General features: G+C 52.2%; 2 protein-coding genes and 1 long non-coding RNA gene across 3 annotated transcripts in view; 1 reads left to right on the top strand and 2 right to left on the bottom strand.

Moving 5' to 3' along the window:
- The window catches only part of Abcc6 (ATP binding cassette subfamily C member 6), a 30,170-nt gene extending 23,446 nt beyond the window's left edge, over positions 1-6,724 (bottom strand). Inside the window, exons 1-5 of the mRNA XM_078024729.1 lie at positions 6,569-6,724; positions 5,216-5,398; positions 3,646-3,771; positions 3,391-3,519; positions 646-771 (exon numbers count right to left, since the gene is read on the bottom strand). Coding sequence (XP_077880855.1) covers positions 646-771; positions 3,391-3,519; positions 3,646-3,771; positions 5,216-5,398; positions 6,569-6,604 — 600 coding nt within the window. The 5' untranslated portion in view covers positions 6,605-6,724. The remainder of the gene's footprint in view (positions 1-645; positions 772-3,390; positions 3,520-3,645; positions 3,772-5,215; positions 5,399-6,568) is intronic.
- A 2,604-nt stretch (positions 6,725-9,328) lies between these two features.
- Positions 9,329-11,231, bottom strand: LOC144367547 (uncharacterized). The gene is made up of 2 exons (XR_013427041.1): positions 10,913-11,231; positions 9,329-10,479 (listed from the first exon to the last, which is right to left on the bottom strand). It is a non-coding gene; the product is annotated as an uncharacterized LOC144367547 (long non-coding RNA).
- LOC101971791 (BOS complex subunit NOMO3) overlaps positions 9,725-23,325 on the top strand; it is a 43,508-nt gene continuing 29,907 nt past the window's right edge. Inside the window, exons 1-8 of the mRNA XM_078024308.1 lie at positions 9,725-9,988; positions 12,967-13,056; positions 14,941-14,986; positions 16,509-16,609; positions 17,303-17,409; positions 19,274-19,346; positions 21,597-21,749; positions 22,256-22,393. Coding sequence (XP_077880434.1) covers positions 9,818-9,988; positions 12,967-13,056; positions 14,941-14,986; positions 16,509-16,609; positions 17,303-17,409; positions 19,274-19,346; positions 21,597-21,749; positions 22,256-22,393 — 879 coding nt within the window. The 5' untranslated portion in view covers positions 9,725-9,817. The remainder of the gene's footprint in view (positions 9,989-12,966; positions 13,057-14,940; positions 14,987-16,508; positions 16,610-17,302; positions 17,410-19,273; positions 19,347-21,596; positions 21,750-22,255; positions 22,394-23,325) is intronic.

Raw genomic sequence — 23,325 nt, 5'->3', positions numbered from 1 at the left:
TGTTAGGTTTTTCTTGGTTTCCGTCCTGACAGGCACAGAAAGGTCCCACGGCCTTTCTGAGCAGCTCATCCGCGTGAGCAGGTCTAGAGCTGGCCGCGGCCCGGCTCCTCCTCAGAAAATTCTCCCCCGACTCCCCAGGTGCCTGCTTCAGTGGCACCTGTCGGGGGCTCAGGGGCCTGAAAGTCTCCTGCCGAGCACCTCCCCAGGTGTCACCTCCCCCACATCTGCGCAGTTATGTGACCGCTAACTGCCCGGGGCGGGGACCCTGCCTGCTGCTCACCCGATCCTCAGCACCGGCTGGAGCCCAGGGCCGGGGACAGCGCTGTGGCCTCCGGACCAAACCCAGCCCACCGCCTGCTTCTGCAGGCCATGCCCTGTGGCCTCCCGGCCGCGCCCCTGGGCCTACACATCTCCTGTGCCGGCTTCTGCTCCACCGCGGCAGACCGCTCCAGAGCCTCAGATGTCTCCAGAGGGAGCTGGCCACAGGGCCACCGCGAGGAGCTGAGCCACTCCCGTGTTGCCAGCGAGTGAAAGACACACACCTAAGCTCTGGTTCACGCGCTCGGGTCCCCGCCGCGGAGGCTGGGACCCAAAGGGGTGCAGGCAGGAAGGAGGCCCGGAGTCGGGGACCAGTTGGGGACTCACCGGCTGCTGGGCGTCTTTAGGGAAGAAGGGGGGCCAGTCCACCAGGCAGGACAGCACAAACTGTGCCACCACCAGGGACAAGCACAGGTAGGTGGACAGGTGGCCGAGGGGGTTGCTCTGGAAGCCCTGCAGGAGACAGAGAGAGAGCACAAGTCCCCCTGAGTCTGGGGCCCGGAGACAGTGCCTGAGCCCCCCAGGGGTGGAGGCAGAGAGGGGCTCCCAAGAGCGGGGAGGCCGGGGCTGAACAGGGTTCCAGGCCAGGAGCAGCGTCCGGGCAGGGGACAGGGCCAGGGTGTCCCCGAGCCAGGCCCCTGCATTCCCGGTTGTCCCAGTTTGCAAAACCTGATGTGCACAAATTCTGTCTGAACAAACGCGGGGCCAGGGCTGTGTCTGGGCTTTGCCCTTAGCTGGTGACGGCGGACACAGAGCTGGGACAAGGAGAAGAAGGGACACTGGGGCCTTCTCCTTTCTCTATTCCAGCTCCCCCGCCACACCCAGCCTCCCGTGCGGCTCCCCCTGGGCCTGTGTTCTCTGGTTGACGGACAGGGAATGGGTTTGACTGAGCATGTACTCTGTCCCGGGCACACACAGTCTCATCAGGTCCGCCCACCGACCCCAGCTGGGTTTACGGCCTCCGTTTTACTCCTGGTGAAACAGCAGCTGAGCTCAAGGGCACACAGACGGTGCCAAATTGTGAGCTGCTCTGCTGAGCCACTGCAGGGCTGGACAAGAGACCAATAAGTACAGTCCTCTGGCTACTGTGATGGGGGTGGGAACGCACACAGGGCTCAGGCGGGGACAGTGACAGCTAGACCCACCGGGGGAGTCACCGATGGGTCTCACTGACAGGGAGACAGGGTCTCACTGAGTTGCTCAGCGCCTCGCAGTGGCTGAGGCTGGCTTTGAGCTCAAGGTCCTCCTGCCTCAGCCTCCTGAGCCGCTGGATGACCGCGTGCGCCCTGTGCCTGGCTCTCCTGAGATCTTTCTTCTGGCTTTGTTTTTTTTTTTTGCAGACAGTAGACAGTTGTCCTCTGGTTTCACGGGGCCCCCTTCCCATGCCGCTGTGTGTTTTTTTTCTTTTAACCACTGTCGCTATTACAAAGCTGGGACAGTGGGAAGGCCTGACCTTGGCAGAGGTTCACGGTTGGCCCCTGCCCTCCTGACCACTTGGCCTGGGGGAGGACATTCCCTCGGGGCCTCGTTTCCTGTCTTTGAAGTGGGACTTCGGGACCCTAGACGGAGCGTTCTGGGGAGACTCCAGTGAGGGGGACATAAGTGCTCCCTGGTGCCTGTCCGTGGCCACGGCTCCGGCGTGCAGAGGGCTCCCGGGTCTCTGTTTCTGTCCTGAGCTCCGGAAGCTGACTGTGGCCGCACCCTCCATGATTTGGGGGTGCCCGTGGGGTTTCCTCATGAGGTAAAAACGCTGCTCTTTAAAGATCTGTCCTAGGGTCAGAGGGATGTCCCTCCACTTTCTCCTAGGAGCAGGACAGAGTGACCACGTGGCTCAAGAAGCGATGGCCGGCCACCTGCTTCCACCTGGTCCTTGGCCCCCAGGCCACAGCCTCGGCAGAACGCTCTCCAGAGGCGAGTGACTTGCCCTGGGTGGGCGGGTTTCCCCCTTGGGGGACCTGGCAGGATCTGGGGGCACTCTGGGTCACCACAGTGGAGGGCGGTTGCTGCTGCTAGTGGGTAGAGGTCAGGGATGCCCATCCACATCCCAGGACATAAAGCTGGGACCATCCTCCATCCCCCACCCACAGAGAAGGGTCCAGCCCGAAGGTCAGCGGAGCCGGGCTGTGGAGGCCGATTCAGGCTGCGTCTCTCTTTGCAGAGAAATCGCCCCATCAGCTCCTAATCCAGAAGCCCCGCTTCCCAGACAGCGCAGTGAGTGTGCAGAAAGTGAGTGTTGGCACAGGTGCACAGGGATGTGGGGAGGCCGAGTGTGTCAGGAGGAGGGGGCACGTGCGTCACCTAGGGAAGAGCATGTGAGTGCGTCCAGGCCGGGCAGTACACGTGTGAGTTCCTGTGTCCTGGCGGGAGGCGGGCCTGGGGCACACAGGTGTGTGTGTGCCAGCCGGCAAGAGAGTGTGACGTGTGTGAGACCAGGGGATCTGTGCCATTAAGAAAAAGCACAAGTGACAACGTGCAGGGACCTAGAGATTATTGCGTGAAGTGAAAGGAGCCGGTCTCGACAGGTCAGGGTGGAGTAGCCTCACCCACTGGTAGAAGAGGAAGAAGTGGCTCTTACAGACCGGGGTCCAGCGGGGTGGCCAGAGGCTGAGAGGCGGGGTGGGAGAGATTCCTCAGCAGGTACAAATACAGCCGAAGAATGGGCCTGGCGTTCTGTTGCAGGGGCCGGGATTGTAATTAACAATGTTGAATATTTCAAAAGAGCCAGGAGAGGAGTCTGAATGTACCCACCCCAAAGAAACGGCCCCTGGAGGAGGCCATGCATATGTTAAGCACCCTAACTATGGATTCTGACGCGATGTACGATGCACCCAAATACCCCGCTGCACCCCGTAAGTGTGTACGATTGCATGTGCCAGTTAAAAGTCAGAACATGGACGGAGGGTGGCTACTTAGAAGTGAGGGTACATTTGTGTGTCTCTAGTGTTTAAGTGACTGGGGCGTGTGCCTGTGTCTCTCTGTGTTGAGATTAAGCCAAGTGTGGAAAGGGCAGGGGAAGCATGAGACCCAAGGCCGCCATATGGGTTTCCCCAGCTGGCCCAGGTCCCCACTCACCCCTCTGGAGGCCTGCTGGGCGCTGCTCGTAGCTGGCAAGAGGCAGCAAAGCAGCCAGTACCCAAACAGCAGCCGGGAAGCCCGGACCCCCTTCTTCCTCTCCATGTGAATCAGGAACACGGCGAAGCCCTGGGTGACAAAGTCCAGCTGGGCCCCTTGTGGGGGTGGGGGTGGGGTGGGGTGGGAGGGGAGGCGCCTCTCTCCCCCACGCTCCCCACCAGGAGCGAGCCAGGTTCCAGCAGAAGAGGCCATTACCATGGTGGTGAGCCACACTGTAGGGTGAATCAGGAATTCTGGGGCCTGGGGCGTTCCCTGTTGGATTTTCCAAAGAGGGAGGGCCACGTTGAAGACACACAGGAGCATGAGGACGAACCCGAGCACCTGGGGAGACAGGTGTAAGTAAGGCTGGGGGTGAAACAGAGGTGGGAGGAGACGTGGGGTGACCCCATGTCGTGTTGGACGGTGGTTCTGCAATGTCCCAGAAAAGACCCTGTCATAAACCAAGGTCACACGTTACCAGTCTGCTGATGTGTAGGATGCGTGGCTGGGGGCACTGCAGACCAGCCCTCGAGTGAGTAACACACAATAGGACTTGGGCCAAACCCACGTCCCCCAAATGCAGAAGGAGTTCCACAATGCACTCAGGTGTGGAGATACCAAGTGACATGAAAATTATTTGCAGGGTGAATTGCCCTTTGCAATCTCTGCTACCAAGTCCATGGGAAACTCTTCAATGGGCAGGGACGTTTCCAGAATATCTGCCCAAGAAAGCGAGAGAGTTGTCACGTGCACACACCACAGAGAAGGCCAGAGCAAGGCTCGGGGAGGAGCTACCCGAGCTACCCAAACCACCCCGCCAGGCTGCTGCAGGGCTCACGGGCTACCTACCATCTGCAGCTGAGTGGGGCCGGCTGTCCATTTATGAAGACTGTGAGCTAAGGATTTATTTATTTTTTTTTTACATTTTTCAATCATTGGTTACAAAAAAAAATGCAAAAGCAGCGTAATATGTCATGACTCGAAAATGAGATGAGATTCCCATTTCGGTGAATTTAAATAAAGTTTTATGGAAACATGCTCATGCCTCTTTCCCCTCTGCTGCGGATGGCTGTTTTGTGCTGCCCACGGGATGACACAGCAAAACCTCCCCGAGGCAACAGTGGACCTTTCAGTTTGCGAGGCCCGGATAGAGGGTGGGCAATACAGCCAGAATTAATGATCTGGCCGTGAATGAACTTGAAAGGCCATTCCTGTAGCAATGAATGGAAGGTGAATGAAGGCCGAGGCTCACACTTGGAATAGCAGCATTCACCTAACACAGTATGGTAAACACAAAACAATTTTTAAAAACCGTTCAGCAAGACGGTCAGTGGGGAAGCAAAGAGGAAAGTTAACTGGGCTGGGTGTGGCTCAGGCACAGAGCTGTGTGCTTAGCAGGCCTGGGTCCCTGGGTTCCGTCCCCAGCACCCAAGAATCAAATCAAATCGAATCAACTGTTCAAGTTTTAAAAAAGTAAAAATCACCGTGCACACCCCAAGTACACATGGCACCAGGAGATGCCAGGCTCAGGTACCTCTGCACTGTGGGGACACGCATGTGTCTGTGTGCACACGGGGTTTTACAATTACAAAATCTGTTTGGGGGGACTTTGATCCACCAAGGGTACCTCTGTTGCCTTTCTAGTATTGATCTGTTTGGTCAGTGGGCTCCCTTTCGTCACTACCCCGTGTGCTCCCTGGTAGGTGTGTTCACTTTGGGGTCCCTGCCAGGTTCCTGGGCCCTCCCCTCCATCATCTGGTTTAGGGCTCCCAGTGGTGGAGGCTACCATTTTCCCTTTGAAGAGCGGGGACATCCGGAGGTAGCCCCTGCCGTGGCGGTGGATGTGGAGAAGGTAGATGGGGCCGAGGACCCAGAGGTACATGGGGGGCAGCCAGACCCCCGCTGTTCTCAGGAAGCACAGGCTCAGGGGGCTGTGGGCCGCAGGCTCCGGCTCTGTCTGGTTCCAGACCTGAAGAACACCAGGCGGACCCTCAGGATGGTACAACCCGGGGACCCCCGTCTCACCTGCCTGCAGGTCCAGCATTTTGGGCCATTAACATTTACATTAAGATGTTCCACGCCCTCTTTGGGATGCTTCTCACTTCTCAACTCTTCCCGTCCTCACACCAGCCCTGTGGGTAGCTGTAATCACCATAGTGATTGGGCAGAGGAGGACGCTGAGGCCCAGAGAGGTTGAGTCACGTGGCTGACCATACCCACTGGGAAGTTGGTGGTGCTGGAATCCGAAGCTAGGGAATTGTGTCCTGGAGTCAGGGACAAGTGCGCTTCATAATGAGTGCTAGGCACAGGTGCCACCTCTTCTAAGATCTCCAGATGGTAGATGCTACTGTCCCCATCTCACAGAGGAGTAGAGGAGGAGGCACGCAGGGGGGCAGCCGTCTCCTTCAGGCCCACACAGGTAGGAAGTGCAGGGCTGACCTGCACTCAGGTGCCTGCTCTGGAAGCTTGGGTTTAGCTCCATCTTTCTGCTGGCCCTTTCTAACTGGAGAATTTCGGATACAGAGTTTGGCAGACATGGTCCCTTCAGGGTCACTCACCCCCCCCACACACTTATGTCTACTCTGACTGCCCTGAACCCAGCCTCTCTGGGCCTCAGTTTGCTTCCCTGTAGAAGCCGGGAAATGGAATCTCCTAACTGTGGGTCAATAGCAGCCAAGCTCGGATGGCCACGAGGGCACGGGGCAGGCGCTCAGTTAACTTTGCGTCTCTTTATTGCCTGTCTACCAAGCCCTGAGAGCCTAGGGCTGGCGACCCTGCCCTTCCCAAGAACTCCGCTCTGCAGAGAGCTGAGGGCCCCGTGTCAGAGGGGCCCAGGGAGGCAGGGGGTCCTGCAGCTGGTAGGGGCTCTCCGCGGTGGGAAGGGCTTGGGGAGCTAGCTTCATGCAAGAAAAGCTCACAGCCCCCAGTCGCTGGGAGATCTGGAGGCCCCTTAGTCCGCTGTCACCTGGATTGTAACTGGAGAGCAGGTCTTCCTGGGGCCAAGAATTTGGCGGGAGTGGGGGGCAGGGGGGAGTATTTCCCTTCCTAGTATCGCAGATCTGAGGCCAAACCCAGCCCGAGAAAGATCTGGGGCCAAACCCAGCCCGGGAAAGGAGAGCGGGGCTGGGTGCGCACTCACCCCCAGCCCTGCGCACGGCTCGCCAGGCGCGGCCATCGGGCGCCCTCCGTCTGTCCGTCTGTGGGTCCGAGCGTGGGTCTGCCTGTCTGTCTGTCCCTGGGCAGCCTCCTCCGCTGCGCTCCGGCAGGCCAGGGGTGGGGCCAGGCGGGATCGGAGGCCAAGGGCAAGGTCCAGCCGCGCCGCCAGGCTGGGACGACCAGGGTGAAAGGAGGCGCGGTGGTGGGGACGCGCAGGGAGGCCCGGGGATTCCATTAGGGGAGGGCATCCTGGGATCCCTGAAAAGTGCAGGGGCACCCCCATGCTCGTTGCCCGCCCTCTGCAACAAGTATTGTCCCAAACGCTTTGGAACCAGGAATTCCGGGTGTTTATCCCGATGAAAGAACCAACGGTGCGCACGGGTTTGTAGCAGAAGTCTTGGCAGCGGCCAGGGGCCAACAACCCGGATGGACATCGTCTACATGCAGGGCGCTGGGAAGAGTTTAAGAAGATTCTCAATAAAGAGTTTAGCACAAGCTGGGCAGGTGGCCGCTGGACTGGAACCCCAGCCATTATGGAGGCTGAGGCAGGAGGCTTGAGAGTTCCAGGTCAGCCTTGGCACAGCTGCGGGCACACAGTCCGTGCTAAATAAGCTAGGGATTACCTTAGCCTGGTGTTATCACTTAGTGCACGGGTTAATGACCAATGAGTTGTTCATTCTATTTGATTTTTTTTTTTCCAGTTCTCGGTATTGAACCCGGAGGCTCCACCACTGAACTTCATCTCCAGCCCTTTTTATTTTGAATTTTGAGACAGAGTCTGCTTCTTGTTGCTTAGGCTGGCTTGGAACTTTCGCTCCTCCTGCCTCAGACTCCGTGGTGGCTGGCATTACAGGCAGGTGCCACTGCGCCAGGCAATAACCAGTAGTTGCAAAATGCCATCGCGGAAATGTGTGAACATGGAAAGTCGGTTGCTGAACACTAGGACGAGAGGTGACAGTCTAGAAAGGATATGATATTCTTACAGGGGAAAAGAAAAAAAGAGAAAAGAAAGGGCCAGGGGAAAGGGATATGCCTAAATTGGGGAAAGTGGAGAAGGAAGTCTTTTTTTTTTCTTCCCTGTCCTGAGTCTTACAGCAAGGTGTGTGGCTTTGTGTCAGAGTCCCCTGCCACTGGCTGCCTTTAGAAATGATGCTGTGTACTTGTGGTATGTGCACAGATAAAAAAACGGAAGCACACTAAGGCAACGACCACTTTCATTGACATTTATTATTATTTTTCTTCTAATGAGCCCACACTCCTTTCAAGACTGGAGAGAGAGGGCTGGGGTTGGGGCTCAGTGGTAGAGTGCTCACGTTCCCCGTGCGAGGCCCTGGGTTCGATCCTCAGCACCATATAAAAATAAATGTGAAGATTGGAGACAGGAACTCAGTCTTTCAGACACCCATCCAGATCTGCGTTTGGATAAGAATCAAAGCCCTCTGCACCCTCTCGCGGCTTGGCTGTTTCTTGGTGTCTTATCCTCATCTTTTTCTCCGGCCTCACCTTCTCCTGGGCCTCCACAATATGGGTTCCCACAGCCTCATTTCTGCCTGTCTCTTTGAGTCTCCCCAATCCAGCCTGGGGTCCAGGAAGTCCCCCCTTCAAGGGTCCTCTTGCTCATGTCCTCTGGAAGAGAAGGTCATAATGAACCCAGGGTTTGTTTTGAAGCTGAAGGGGCAGGTCTGCTGTTTGCTTTCACATCTTGTCTGTTTATTTGAGCTGCTTTGTTTGTGGAGTTTGAAGGAAATTAGGGGGAAGCTAAAGCCCGCTTTCCCTGCAGGCTGCTAACCCCCACCCAGCTGGCTTAGCCGCAGTCCTGTTTCTTTGTATGTTTGAAGATGAATTTAAGGCACGGTCAGGGAGTCAGAAGAACACGGGGGAAATCGGGGGATGAACCAAGAAAATGACGTGGGGAATCCTATATCTACTCTTCAGCTGTCAGAACTGCCTGTGGCTGCATGCAGAGCAGTCTAGATAAGTCCTTTCCCCCTGCTTCCCATTCTGTAAGAAGAGAAGTTCCCAGAGGCCCACACTTCCTAAATGGTGGTTTTCAAACCCCTGGTGATTTGCTAAGACAAACCAGGGCTTCATGGTAGGGAGGGTAAATACATCAGCCTTATAGTGGTTCTGAATACAAACCCCACTGAAGAAATTAATAATTTAAACAGTTCTATGACTGAGTAGTTGAGAATCTCACTGTGTTTCAGTGGGAATGCAGAGGGGAGAGACGGAATCAGATGCACCCACCATGGCAGCCTGCTGTAGGACCTCATCCTCTGTAGCCACTGGGAAGGTTTTGACGACCATACAGTCTCATCTCGTGGTGATTCTTAGTTATATATTGTTTAAGTTTTAGCCACAATGGTGATAATGGCAGTGGGAAATCTCTTATTTCATCATTTAGAAACAAAATGTTAAAAACTACCAAAATAAAGCACTTTTTTTCTTAAAGGAGCAAAATGGAAAAAAACTTCAAATATTAGGTTAGAAAGCAGTGTTTGTCAATTTTGGTGGATAATTGAGTTAAATTCTGCCTACACATGTTATGTATTCAGTCTTTTGAAAAAATACAACATGCTGATATTTGAACTACTTTTAGACAAAACATTTCATCTTGGAGAATGAATCCAAAGTAAACCACATGTGGACCTCAAACTTTTAAGAGAGAGAGAGAGAGAGAGAGAGAGAGAGAGAAAACCTCTTGAGATCTGTTTCTATGCAGATAATAGAAGAGGGAGTAAAATAAATTTCAAATACCTTCTTTAATATTATGCTGAACTTAATATATTTTGGTTTAAAACTTACTAAACATTTATCCTAGAAAATGCACCAACTTGCAGATTTCTAGTGGGCTTATTGAGAGTGCATAACACTTGTGAAATATGTGAGTTAATTAGATTTGGGAAAGCTGTTGGATACCTCGATCGATGATTTCTTTTTTTTCTTTCCAGCTGTGATATTGAACCTAAGGTAGAATTCAGCTCCTGAACCCAGAGGAGCACCTGCCAGAGGGCGCGCGGGGTCCTCCAGGCCTCCAGGGGGCAGAGGAGGACGCGTTTCCTTGCTGAGCATGCGCCGTGAGTCTCTTCTGTGGGCGTGGTCTCGCAGTGCGCCTGCGCGGCGGTGGGGCGGGGTCTGGGCTGTCAGCCGGCGAAGAGGAAGGAGCCGGCAGCGTGCTGAGTGAGGGGCGGGACCGGGCGGCCAGCGGAGGGTCGGCGAGGGCGGCCGGGCCATGTGGGCGGGCCGGGGCGCGGGTCCGCCGGGGCCCTTGGGGGTCGCCGCCGCCGGGCTGCTGCTGCTGCTGCTGTGCGGCGTGGGGCCGGCGCGCGGCTCCGAGGACATCGTGGTGGGCTGCGGGGGCTTCGTCAAGTCGGACGTGGAGATCAACTACTCGCTCATCGAGGTGAGCGCCCGCCCCGCGCGCCGCCGGCCTCGCGCTGTGACCCCGGGCCGGTCGCTCAGCCTCTCTGGGCCGCCACGGCCTGGCGCCCGGCCCCGCGCGGCGTCCGCGAGCCGACGTATGGCTGCGGGTTCGGGCGCGGGGCCGCGGCGCCCCGAATCCAGACCGCAGCCCCTGCAGCCCTGACCCCGTTTCTCCAAAAGCTGGACCGCAGATCTCCCCAGACCCTGCAGACCACGATTCTTACCCACCCGCGCCACAACCCGGAACCCCCCGCCCCGCAAGGTCCAGTCCAGTGCTCCCCAGGTGCTTTTAAAAGAGCACCCCGAAGACCCACCCCCCGGTGGAGCTGTGCTGGAAACTCCGCGGGGGGCGGCTGCGTCTTTACCCCCGCCCCCAGCTCCTTTTCCTCCGAAAGGGGAGCGTTGCCAGCTGTCCTGATGGGTGTCCCGGGTGGTCACCGGAATCCCACTAGAGATCCGTGTAGAAGTTTTCTTTAGGAAAAAAAAAATTAAATTGTAAGGGTCTGTGAAATGATTCTCATCCCAGTGGGGTTGTGGCCCAGATAGCTTCTAAAAGAGGACGGGGAGGGACACGTGGAGATAGGCTTCCAGGACACCTGTCAAGGTGGGTGAGGAAGAGCCACCGGGAGGCCTAGGGGGACAGGGGGATGGAGGGGAATGGAAGAGGCACACACCAGATGCCTGGGATGGGGTTTGAGAGAAAACAAAGGAAGGGGCAAGGAGATGCCAAAGAGAAGGGACTGGGAAGGGACAGAGGCTACTCGAAGGCACCTTTGAGCTGCCCCAGAGAAGGCAGAGTGGAACCGCAGGATTGTGCAGAACAGGTCGCCAAGGATTGTGGGAGGGCCGGGAAGTGGATTCCCAACACTTTTGACCTGGCTTTGCTCCAAGTCCGGTTTCTTACCTGTAGGATGGTGTTGGGAGAGAACAGATACTTCTACAGAGGAGGCTGTGTTGTCAGCCTCAGGGCCCCTCTGTCCGTTGTTCCTCTACCCTTTTAGTCCTAAGGGCTTGCAGGAGCTCCTGGGAACCTGTTGGGTCCCCATGCCACCTTCTGGGTTTGCAGGCACATGGCATTTCAGAAGCTGTCTTCAAAGCACCCAGAGTAAAACAGGACACTGTTGTGGGCAGTTTGTAGTTTCCTGGGGCTCTGGGAGGAAGGGAAAGGCTGTTAGGGCACCCCCCCCCCCACTAATGGTGGCCTCCTGCCAGAGAAGTGTATCTCTTGAGCCCTAGGGCTGCCCATCCCCCGCTTGTTCTTTTGTATTGGACTCTCCTTATTTCATAATTACTGGTGATGAAATCAGATATTTCATATGAGTAACCTCACTGTAGATTAGGTTGCCATTCAACATCCTCATCTGTACTTTATGAAAGAAAAGTTGGTATTTCATGGTCTTTACTTGATGTGACCCAACCTGGCTACCTTCCCCTTCTCTAGCCTTCTTCCCTCTGGGGGTGCTTTTGCATCCTGTTCAATCAACAACAACTTATTGTGCTGCTGCATGTCCTGCAGCATGGCCCAGGTGGGGATAGAAGCAGTGAACCCACCAGAGGAAAGTCCCTACTCAGGGCATTGACATTTCTGTTCTTTACCTGTGGCCTGAGCTGTTAAAAAGAAGAATCATACTGGTTGCTGACACTTTAACAATTAAGAGATTTCACCTTAGAAACTGAATTCCTGATTTCTCTGGAAATTGCCTTGTCTTTGGGCCGCAGAGGTTGGCTCAGGTTGTGTAGTGCTCCGTGCCCATTAGAGTAATGCCCCTTGAACTTGCCTCTGTGCCCCTCTAAGGCTGCTGGATTTCCAATCCATGCTTTTAATTGTATGCATCTGAATTTCTTTAAGGCTTGGAATAAATTCATTTTTTATTTATTGAGGACCTAGTACCTAGGACACTTCCAGGTTCTGTGGTGTGTAAGCCATGGTTGCTGCCAGTGGAGAACTCAGTCTGCTTGTTATTTCACACTGGGCCTTTCCCACTTGCAACACTGTGCAAGTTGCAAGTTTGTTGCTATATACATCTTCTTAGTTGGTTGACTCTGTCATCTCTGTGTCTTGGTCATGGATCATTCACATTTTAGAGGTGAGGCTCCTAGATGCCATCAGTCCCAGCTGCTTCCTTTTACATATGTAAAGACTGAGGGTCAGAGTGGTTCAGCCATTCAGGTAAGTTTAGGCAACTTTCCTAGAACTCAGTCTATGCCCTGTTGATTACACACGTTGTGTTGTTTTTCAGGTATTAAATAGTAATTCATTTGAGCCTGTGCTTCGTGTCAGATGCTTAATATACAGTAATGTGAATTCATTGTCTCTACCCATGAAGAAACAGCCTCTAGAGGTTAAAGGACTAGCCCAAGGTCACCCAGTATGTGGAAGATGTAGATACTGCTTGTGCCTCTTATTGGGTGAATAGTTTGTGCCTGCTGATATTGAAGACACAAAGTTTTAGAGTCCTTGAGGAGAGGACATAACAGTAAATGTCTTTGATCTGTTTTTGTTTTGAGAATGAAAGAGAATTAAGCTTATAGGTGAATGTCCCTTTAGTTTATAGAGTCATTTGGACCTAATGATGCTGATCCCCAGACCTCATCCCAGACCTAGTGGAGGAAATGAGGTGGGGCTCAGGGGTCTGTGTTTTAACAAGCAGATTGGTTTCACTAACAGAGAATTTGATTTAGACCCAGAAGTTACATGAATAAAAGAGAGACAGCCATTTAAGTCAACGGAAAGGCATTGAAAAGCAAGACTTTGGGGTGGTTTTAGATAGTCTCTAACCTGAGAACCATCAGATCCCACGACTGGGGTGGCTTCATCTTATTTTCTTGTCCCCGAGGCCTAGTGTTCATCGCTGGCGTGTAGTGGGTCTGCAATGAGCGCATGCTTACGTTTGGGCATGATGTGGGCGATTCTCAGAGGCGATATCATGACTTGCATTTCCTTTCCCCTCTTTCCAGATAAAGTTGTACACCAAGCACGGGACTTTGAAATACCAGACAGACTGTGCCCCTAACAACGGCTACTTCATGATCCCCTTGTATGATAAGGTGAGGAGGGTGCCGGCCTGCCTGCTTGTCTTTTATGATGGGAAGTAATTAGTGTGGCCTTTGGGCTGCGCCCAACAGGAAAGTGGCCTTTCCCACACGAGTAGATGCTCCCTGACTTTGTAAATGATTAGAGGAACATGGCAGTGCTAGTCCAATTCCAAGGGAGGTAACTTATTTATTCTTTTATGTTTATATTTGTTAGTGCAGTGTAGTTGTACATAATAGTGGGGTTCATCCTGACGTATTCATAAGTGCATATAACATAGTTGGTCCAGTACTCCCTTTCCCTCCCCTCTTCCCTTCCTGTGGTCCTCTTTCATTGCTGGTCTTCCTTCTCTTTATTTATTTATCTTAAATTGGTGCATCATTGTTCTCTATGAAGTTGGGACGCCCTGTGATGCACCTGTCCCTGTGCTCAGCATAGCTGCTCAGCTCATTCCCACGAGGGAGATGACTTCTCAGCTGCTCTGATGGCACCTGAGGTCTCCAGGCTCCATGTTCATGTGACTGGGGACCTGGTTACAGCCCTGGAGGGGGCTCTGGTTACTCAGAGAGCAGAGGCTGGGGATGAAACTAACCCTAGTGCAGTGCTGCCCAGGACAGCCGGGACGCCCAGAGTGCCAGTGTGGGAAACTGACTTAATAAAACCCTTAAAGTACTGTTTAAAGAAGATTCCAGAAGTTCCATGCATTTTCATGGGCTTTGTGAAAAAAAAAAAAATCAAGATCTTTTGAGCTGTATGAAGTAAATTTGTACCCTTTGCCCCCTAATTCTGTCACCTCGCCTGTATAGCAGTGACCTTTGACAAGGGTTCTTGTGTGCCTCCTAACAGAGTGCGCTCTCTGCTTACAGTTGGAAGATACACATGCCACCTAGATGTGCCTTTGCACACTTCTTACACAACCCCAGCCTCCTCCACGTACTTGGAGATATAAATTCACAGGATGTTGTAAAAATAGTCAGCATTCATAGTTTTTTGTTTGTTTGTTTATTTGCTTAAGTACCAAGAATTGAAGTCCTGGGTGCTCTACTACAGAACTACATCCCCAAGTCGTCTTATTTCTTATTTTGAGACAATTTCACTAAGTTGCTGAGGCTGGCCTTGAACTTGTAATCCTCCTTCCTCAGCTTCCTGAGTTGTGGGATCACAGGTGTGTGCCATGACACCCAGCCGTATATATACTTTTAATTTTGCCTTTTTTAATACAGATGGAATTGCACAGTTGGAGTTATTTGGCCATTTGTAATGGGAAGCTTTGCTGTGGGGAGGTGGTTTTCCCCGCCTGCTTGAGCAGCAGCATGCATGTGGGCCTGTATCAAATGCCAGGCAGCCCCGCACCGTAATCTACTTAACCACGCTCAGTGGATGGGCACGCAGTCTTGTCCCAATTTAAAAATTATTATTAGCAACAGGGTAATCAGTAGTCTTGAATTTACGTCTATGCACAACGTATGAGTTGATTTCTAGAGGTGAATTAGCAGGGTCTTGAAATCTGTTTTTTTTTTTCTTAACTATTAATGTCAATCTTCAGGGTTGATAGGTAAAATCTAGTGTTAAATAGTGATTTTAGTTCCCAAGGATCCGAGCAAACCTTGTAGCCCTAGGCATGCGAGGAGTTAGTGGAAGACTTGGTTAATGTTTGGCATAAAAAGACACGGGAGGTGCAATGTATTGTTTTTAGAATTCACAAATGGGCTCAATGGGACAGCTTCTGATTGCTTCAGTTTGCAGCCTCTGAAAGGAACCTAAGACTCATTCAGAAGACACTGCTTATGCTCTGGATTCCTCTTCAGATGCACTAGTTTTAGATTGAATGATTGCACTAGATTGCATTACACCAGTGTCATCAATTCTCGTTTCTTTAAATTTCATTTTTTCCGTAGGGGGATTTCATTCTGAAGATCGAGCCTCCCCTAGGGTGGAGTTTTGGTAAGTTAGCCGAATAACCAAACGTATCTCGTCAGGGCCCCATTATGTGCAGACATTGGTTGGGATTGGCACAGTCAGTGCCTGTTGTCCCCTTTCCCTTTTCCTGTCACTTTAGTTTGGGTTTATCTTCCATCTATCCTGTGGCTGCCTTCACCTTTCTCAAGTCGGGCATCTTCTCGTGGTCTGTTCCTCTTTTTGGAAACGGGGCCTTCCCGGTTTCTCCCCACGTGGTGTTGGAACAATATAGAAACCAAGAGTGGGGCTCGGTTCTTGTCCCAGTGCGGTTTCTTTTTCAGCACCTTAGTTTTTTTTTTTAGTTAATTGAACTGTTTAGCCATTTACGTTTGACACTAAAGTCCAGATCTGTCTCTGTCTCGCTCTGGGGATGGAACCCGGCCTGGCTTGTGCTGAGCTCCACCACTGAGCGCCAAACAGATCTGCTTCTCTTAACAGGAGACCTCACCAGCTAGGTGACAGCCTTGGCGAGTCACTTCCCTTCCAGCCTCCGCCTCTCCTGTGGAGTCACAGTGGTCGCAGTCCGGCCTCACCGGGGGCCTGGGCTAAGGGTTTAGAGAGGCTGGCAGGCAGCCAGCAAGAGCAGCCCGTCCCCACACGCACGCGGGCTCCAGACCCTCCTGCCATGTCTGTCTGTGTGGAGGAGTCTTTATTTTACCTGAAAACCTCATGGTTTTCTATTTTTTTCTCTACTTACTACTCTACACTCTTCGGAAAATTTCAAAAACTCTTCATTAGACCCTGTTGTAAGGAACTCTTCACTTTCTTCCCCCAAATTGAATGAATCGCCAGTATTGAAAACTCGGGAGGTCACTGTAACATCCTTGTTCTCCGTGTTCCTGGGGTGTCTGGGGGGCTGGGGGCCTGGTGACCTGGGCCACACGGTGGCAGCTGGCTGCCCGCTGTCACTCTGTGGCCTTCACAGGGCAGTTGGCTCACTTCCTTTCCACGTGGCTTCTGGGCCCTGGGCTCATGGTCCCGGGCTAGCTTGGCTGGACTCATGGGCTCGTGGGGACAGGTCTGCAGCCTGCTTTGGGAGATGGGAGCTCTGCCACTCACAAACTCTGTGACCGTGGAGATCCTTTAGTGATTCCGTGCCTCAGTTTACCCCTCAGGAATGACCCCACTCCTGAGGTAGTTGCGGGGGTAGTGCCTTGGCTCGGTGCCTGACCACGGCTAACAATGTGAATAAAACTGGGGGTCACAGTTTTCAGTGGGGCCCCAGGATGCCCCTGGGCTGGAAGACTCTTTCTGGGCTCTTTATTCTCTGAACCCTGGTTCCTCTGGGGCAGGAAGGCAGGTGCTGGGGACGGGGGTGGGAAGTTGGCTTTTCCTTGCTAAATTTCTTGCCCCCTTGGGTTTTGAATCAAGGAGTGTAGTAAGTGTTCGTAATGCGTGGAGCAGCCTGGCCTTGCTGGTGCCTTTCTTAGTCCCACGGTGTCCCAGCACTCACCTTGCCCGTGTGTCTTTGCCCTCCTTCTTCTCCCCTCCCTGATCCCCTCCTCAGAGCCGACCAACGTGGAGCTGTACGTGGATGGCGTCAGCGACATCTGTACCAAGGGCGGAGACATCAACTTCGTGTTCACGGGCTTCTCTGTGAATGGAAAGGTTGAGTGGGCTGTTTCCACCCAGGGCTAGGGGGTCTGGGAGCTCTGCCTCTGTTGTGTGTGCAGCAGGGAGAGTCAAGGAGGCAGGTTAGGCTGCTGGCCATGACGCCCTCACCTAGGACATGTGCCCACGGTCCTTCATGGGGCATGGAGTTGAAGGGCACCTTCCTCTGCCCACCTGCCCGGGTGCTCGGGCCTCCTGGGGCAGGGGTGCACCTGCTTCTGCCCCTTTGGAGCAGTCTCTGATGGAAGCTGAGCTCTGGAGGTGTTTGCACAGTGGTGTGAACCTGACTGCGTTCCCCTCCTTGGCAAGGTCGCCCCTGCTGCCCAGCTGGCGCATGGTGGAGATGTGCAGGCTTCCGGCTGACTTCATGACAGGCTCGTTTCTCCCTCAGCCCACTTTATGCATGGGCTTCTTAGTGAAGTGGGACCGTGGGTATTTTTTGCCATCCAGTGGTTTATAAAATAATGGCGCATCTTTAGCGGTGGTTCAGTGAAACAGGGTCATTTTACTGTCACTATTGGCTCCCCCACCTCACCCTCAGAGAGAGGGTATTCATAGTTAATGTCATCTTTTCAAAGGGGTCCTTGACCCAGAGAAGGTTCTAGTTGCACTTGGGGGGCAGGAGAGGGTGCCAGTGACTTGTGGAGAGAGCTTTGTTGCCCAGCGGTTCTAACCTCCTTCTGCACACAGGTCCTCAGCAAAGGGCAGCCCCTGGGTCCTGCAGGAGTTCAGGTGTCTCTGAGAAACACTGGAACAGAAGCAAAGATCCAGTCCACGGTCACGCAGCCTGGAGGAAAGTGAGTGGCCGTCTTACCTGTCCATGTAGCTGGAGCTGGGCTGTGATGGGGGCTGGGGGCACCTTTGCATTCAGGAGACTTGGGTACAGATCTTGATTTAGCCTCCTAACTTCTGGCAAGTTCATACCCTTTGGAGCCCAAGTTCCTTGTCTATGAGATGGAAGTCATTTGTCCTTTTGCACCTGATTAAATATCACTTAGCACCCACAGAGCACCTGCTGTAAGCCGGGCACTTAGTAGGCCTTCAGGTAACAGCTGGGGCTGGTCCTCGAGTCTGGTGGCCCAGGTTTGCATCCTGGCTCCTCTGTTGCTAGCTGTTTGATCTGGGACAAGTCACTTAACCCCTCTGTGCCTTGGTTTTCTTAATTGTAAATGAAAGAAATTGTGAAACCTGCCTCCCACGGTTGCTGGGAAGAGTGAATTAATATTGTTTCAGACTGGCCAGCCTGGATTATGTGCTTAGTAAATGTTTGCTCAATATAGGTTAGTGTGATTATGATTTAAAAACATTATTTTATCACATCAAAACCATTTTGTAGTGGGAACTGTTGATTATCTAATTAACCTTGCCGAGTGAAATTTGAAGCATTTACTTAATGGATCTATATAGTTGCAAATGTTAATAGATGTGCCAAGATTAATAGTTCCGACTGATAATTTTAGAAGCATTCAAATCATTACTAGCTACTTCAATACACAAGACGGACTGAATGGCAAAATCAAAGATTATAATGGGTTTGCCAGTAAGTTATCCAATTTCGGAATTATTTTTCATTTTGAAATAAGCTTTCCTCTTCTTGATTGGTGCCTCTTTAGTCCTGGTCTGAGGTGGAATGTGGAGCTGTGCCTTGTGTCCTAGGCTGCTACAGGTTGAGCGTCCCTTCTCCAAAGTGCTGGGACCAGAACTGTTCCAGGTTGCAGAACTTTTCAGATTTGGGAATATTGCATACACTTTATGCGATATCTTGGGGAGGGGGCCCAGGTCTCAGCCTGATTAATTTATGTTTCCTACACCCCTTACGAAGGTGATCTTACACACATTTCTAAACAACACTGAACGTGAAACAAAGTGTCGAATGTGGGACTTTTGACTTGGCATCAGGTTGGCACTCAAAGCCTTTCGGATGTTGGAACGTTTGGGTTGGTTTCTCAGTTAGGGATGACCTCACACAATAAGTGAGTCTCGAGAGTCCCTTTCATCTGCACCAGCTGAAGAGTGATGGTGGTGGGCGGCCCTGGGACGCTGTTCCCTGGAATCAGCCCTCTGATCGCCTTGGGACCTGAAGGGTGAAGTGCGTCAGAGTCCCAGCTCAGCTGGCTGTGACCTCAGTTGCAGGAGCCAGCGGAGTCACCCTCCCTGGCTAGGGTTCCATCGTGGTTTCTTTGCACAAGAGCCCACGATGCTTGTGTTCGTTTCACGTAGCAGATCTGAGCTCAGCTGTGCAGGATGCCAAGCCTGTCACGGTTGGCCACAGTGTTAGTGGGGTCCCGCCGGTGTCCCTCCCCAGTCTGGCATCCTCGCTCCCACTCCTCTTCCCGCTTCCTTGCCTTTGCTTCCCTCCCCTTCTGTCTGCCCAGCTGAGTGTCCTGTGGCTGGTCCCTGCTGTCCGACAGTGACAGTTTGGTGGCAGGAGTTCTGGAGTTCAGAGAAACAGAAGCCCTCGTCCTTCCTGTCGGCACATGGGACAGCCTTGCTTTGCTCCGCGGGCCTCGCCAGCGCCCTTTGTGGATTTGCAGAGTGACCAATTGACTCCACTCGCTTGACTAGCCAGAGGGATTTTGGGATAAGGCGGCGAGCACTAGTCAGACAATGAGAAGTCCTCGGCTTGTTTGGAGAAAGCTAATTGTGTCTTGTGTTGCCTAGGTTTGCATTTTTTAAAGTTCTTCCTGGAGATTATGAAATCCTCGCAACTCATCCCACCTGGCCATTGAAAGAGGTGAGCGTTTCGGCCTGTGATAGCTGTGCCAATAACGTGCTAGTCTGCAGATGCCTTCAGTTTAGGATGAGAAATGAATTGATGGGTTTTCCATATGTTGATGTAGAAGTAGCGGTGCTGAGGGAGGAGGTGCCGACGAGGGAGGAGGTGCTGACGAGGTGAAACTCCGCTGCCACAGCGGGTGCCGCTGGTTTTGGTTGTAGGTGACAGGATTGCTCTCTTATTAATTGATGCTATTTTAAGCTAAAGCAACACCAGAAATGCCTGATGATATAGATTTTTTTGTTCTTTTTCCACCTGAGACAGATATTTATGAATATACTGAACAGTTTAGAAACTGTTGTGCACATGCCCAGGGAGAATGTATAAAATATTTGTTGTCTCCTGGTGTGGTAGCACACTCAAATAATCCTAGCAGTTTGGGAGGCTGGGGCAGGAGGATCACAAGTTCAAGGCCAGCCTCAGCAACTTAGTGAGACCCCATCTCAAAAAATAAAAAGGGCTGGGGATGTGGCTCACTGGTAGAGCACCCCTGGGTTCAATTCCCAGTGCCAAAAAACAACAACAACAACAAAGAATGCTTATTGCAGTTTGTTTATAATAGCAAAATGGGGTAAGCAACGCCAATGCCATTAAGAGTGGATTGTGGGTCCCCCACAGGGGGACATGCTGGGCATCAGTAATGAGGGCCCCAGAGCTGTGTGCAGAGAGCGAAGGATGTGAGGTCACAGGCCCTCGTGATGATGCCAGAGCAGACCAGGTGTATGTAGAGCAAGGATGCAGTTGTGCTGGGCACCAGCAGCACAGCATCCGGTGACCCTGGTGGTGTAGAGGAGGGAGGAAGCGGGAGGGGATTCGGGGTCTTGAGCTGTGTTCTTATGTCTTTACCTGGCACGAGGACATGCAGGTGTCCTCCAGAGTTTTTTTTTTTTTTTTGTCGTCTCTTTGGCTGAAGTGGTTTTCACCAAAGACTTATGTCCTGTTATGACTTTTGGGTTTCAGGATTTTTTTTTTTCCGTCTTGAAGCAACATTTAAAAATGTTTTATTTAAGCCAGGGGCAGTAATTAAAACGCCTATAACCAGCGACTTAGGAGGTTGGGGCAGGAGAATGTTAAGTTCAAGGCTGATCTTGGCAATTTATCAAGAGCTGTGTCTCGAAATTAAAACTAAACATAAAAATTATGAGCTGGGATATAGCTAAGTGCTTAAGCCCCCCGAGTTCTGTCCCCAGTACCACCATACACACACACACACACACACACACACACACACACACACACACACAGGCTTATTAAAACTCAAGCCCTACACACTACACATAGGATGTAGAATACATTTTCAGGTTTATGTGGCTTATTAGGTGAGTCTGTGAGTATAACATTTGATGGTAAAGCAAATGATTAGAAGTCAGGATCCTGTTGGCCTATCGTGGGTGGGAGTCAGGGCTGGGAAGTGGGCGAGGGGCTTCTGGGGTGTTACTTCTGCCCTCTGGGTGCTGGTCATCGGTGGTGCATTAGGTTTATGCCAGTTACCACCCATATGCTCAGAATATGGGACACCTTTCTCTGTTGTAAATTGTATGTTAATAAGAAAGTTGAAGAAGTATGCATTTCACTAAACATGGAAAAGTACAACGTGCTCATTTAAAAGTTGGAACCTTGATGACTGTTGGGACTGGGAGCAGCGGGGGGGTTTTGGAGGGTGGAGAGTGTGGAGAAGGGAGGGACCTCTACAGACAGACCAAGTGGCCTTGCCACGTTTCCTTTCATTTCCTTTGGCCTCACTTTGGGCGCCGACCAGGGCTTACAGTCACGCAGTGCAGTCAGCCCCCAGGTCCGTGGCTTCTGCACCTGGGTTCAGCCAGTTCATTCAGGTCCACTGGTTGTGGGCTGAAGATATATAGGAAAAAAATTGGCCGCATAGGCCTTCTTTCCTGTCATTATTCCTTAAGCAGTGGAACACCTATTCACAAGGCATTGTGTTAAGGGTTATGAATGCTCGAGGGATGATTCAAGGTTCTGGGAGGGTGTGTAGGTTCTGTGCAGGTACTCTGCCCTCTTGCATGAAGGACTTAGCACCTGCGGGTTAGGGTGTCTGGGGGGGGTACTGGAGCCAGCCCCAGGGATGCTGGGGACAACTGTCATGCAGCTTTATGCGTTGCTTTTTCCAGTGGATGTTTCGTGTGTCCTCAGTGTTAGGCACTTTGCAAGTGCCCATGTTTGGGGAGTTCACACCTCTTCCCTTGGTAGGCGAGCACCACGGTGCGTGTGACCAACTCCAACGCCAATGCCGCAGGCCCGCTCATTGTTGCTGGCTATAATGTATCTGGCTCTGTTCGGAGTGACGGGGAGCCCATGAAAGGGGTGAAGTTTCTTCTCTTTTCTTCCTTCGTCACCAAAGAGGTAAGCACAGGAAAGCAAAGAATAAGAGCTGGTGTGCATGTGGCGGGCGGGGACACGGCAGCTGGGGTCTGCTGGTGGAGATGCTGCTTCAGGTTATTTGAGAACAGTTTCACAAGAAATTGGCTCTGTGCACCGGGAGGTGTGGAGTTCAGTGGAAAATGCACAGGCTTTGACATCAGACGGACCTGGGTTTGCTAACGCCTCTTAGCAGCCATGGGACCTTGGGCTGTCGCCTGGCCTTGCTGAAACTTTCCTTATCTGGGGGCAGAGACCCATTTTTGGAAGGACAGCTATGTCCCTTTCCCAAGAACACCATGGCAACTTTCATCTTGTGACTTTGAGTGTGGAGATTTTGTTTCTTTTATCTCTATGAATGTGCCCTAGATTTCAGGGGAAAAAATACGTCTTTGTAGAGATGAAACTTATGCAGTTGTCCTCTCCTTGGTGTGGCTCCTGGGTGTGACTGGAGCATGTAAACAGTAAAAGAAGTCTCTCCCCTGGCACAGGACGTCCTGGGCTGCAACGTCTCCCCAGTGCCTGGGTTCCAGCCCCAGGACGAGAGCCTGGTGTACTTGTGCCACACGGTCTCCAAGGAAGACGGCTCCTTCTCCTTCTACTCCTTGCCCAGTGGGGGCTACACTGTGGTGAGTGGGGCGGCTTTCTGCTCTGTTTTGTCGGGGAGGCCAACAGTCCCTGTTGGTGTCCAGGGAGCAAGTGGTGGCCTGGTGCCCCACGGGTGCTGTTCAGCAGTGCAGGTCACACATTCCTAGCCTGAAACTCCAAAGTCTGAAGTACTCTAAAATCCAAAACTTTTTTTTGGGTTGGAGGGTGGGTACCAGGGATTGAACTCAGGAACACTCAGCCACTTAGCCACATCCCAGCCCTATTTTGTATTTTATTTAGAGATGGGGTCTCACTGAGTTGCTGAGGACCTCACTGAGTTGCTGAGGCTGGCTTTGAACTCTCCATCTTACTATCTCAGCCTCCCAAGCTGCTAGGATTATAGGCATGTGCCACCACGCCTGGCCCCAAAATCCACAACTTTTTTTTTTTTTCAGTTTTTTTAAAAATATTTTTTAGTTGCAGTGGACACAGTACTTTTATTTTACTTATCTATTTATACGCGGTGCTGAGGATCGAATCCAGGGCCTCACATGTGCTAGGTGAACACTCTATTGCTGAGCCACGACCTCAGCCCCCCAAAACCCACAACTTTTTGAGCACTGACTTGATGCTACAAGTGGAAAATTCTACACCCCAAAGCTTTGTTGCATGCACAAAATTATTAAAAAGTATTATATATAAGTTGCCTCATGTTTTTTATGTGGTGTAGGTGAAACATAAAGGTAAAGGCATTTCCTGTTTAGACTTGGGTCCCACCCTCAATTTATCTCGTTATGTATGTGCAAATATTACAGCATCTGAAAAATTCTGCAGTGTGAAACAGGCATTTTGGATGAGGGAGCCTCAAGCTGTGCTCATGGTGGGACACGGGCCCCTCAGTGGCAGCTGCAGTAGAGAAACAGGGCTGCCTCTTCAATTCAGCAACAGTACAGTTAAGGATCTTGGCTTGTCT

Source organism: Ictidomys tridecemlineatus, chromosome 10 (assembly GCF_052094955.1).
Source record: "Ictidomys tridecemlineatus isolate mIctTri1 chromosome 10, mIctTri1.hap1, whole genome shotgun sequence".
In the NCBI taxonomy this organism is placed as follows: Eukaryota; Metazoa; Chordata; class Mammalia; order Rodentia; family Sciuridae; genus Ictidomys; species Ictidomys tridecemlineatus.
Note: the sequence above shows the minus strand (reverse complement) of the source record. Positions and strands in the feature narration are given on the sequence as shown.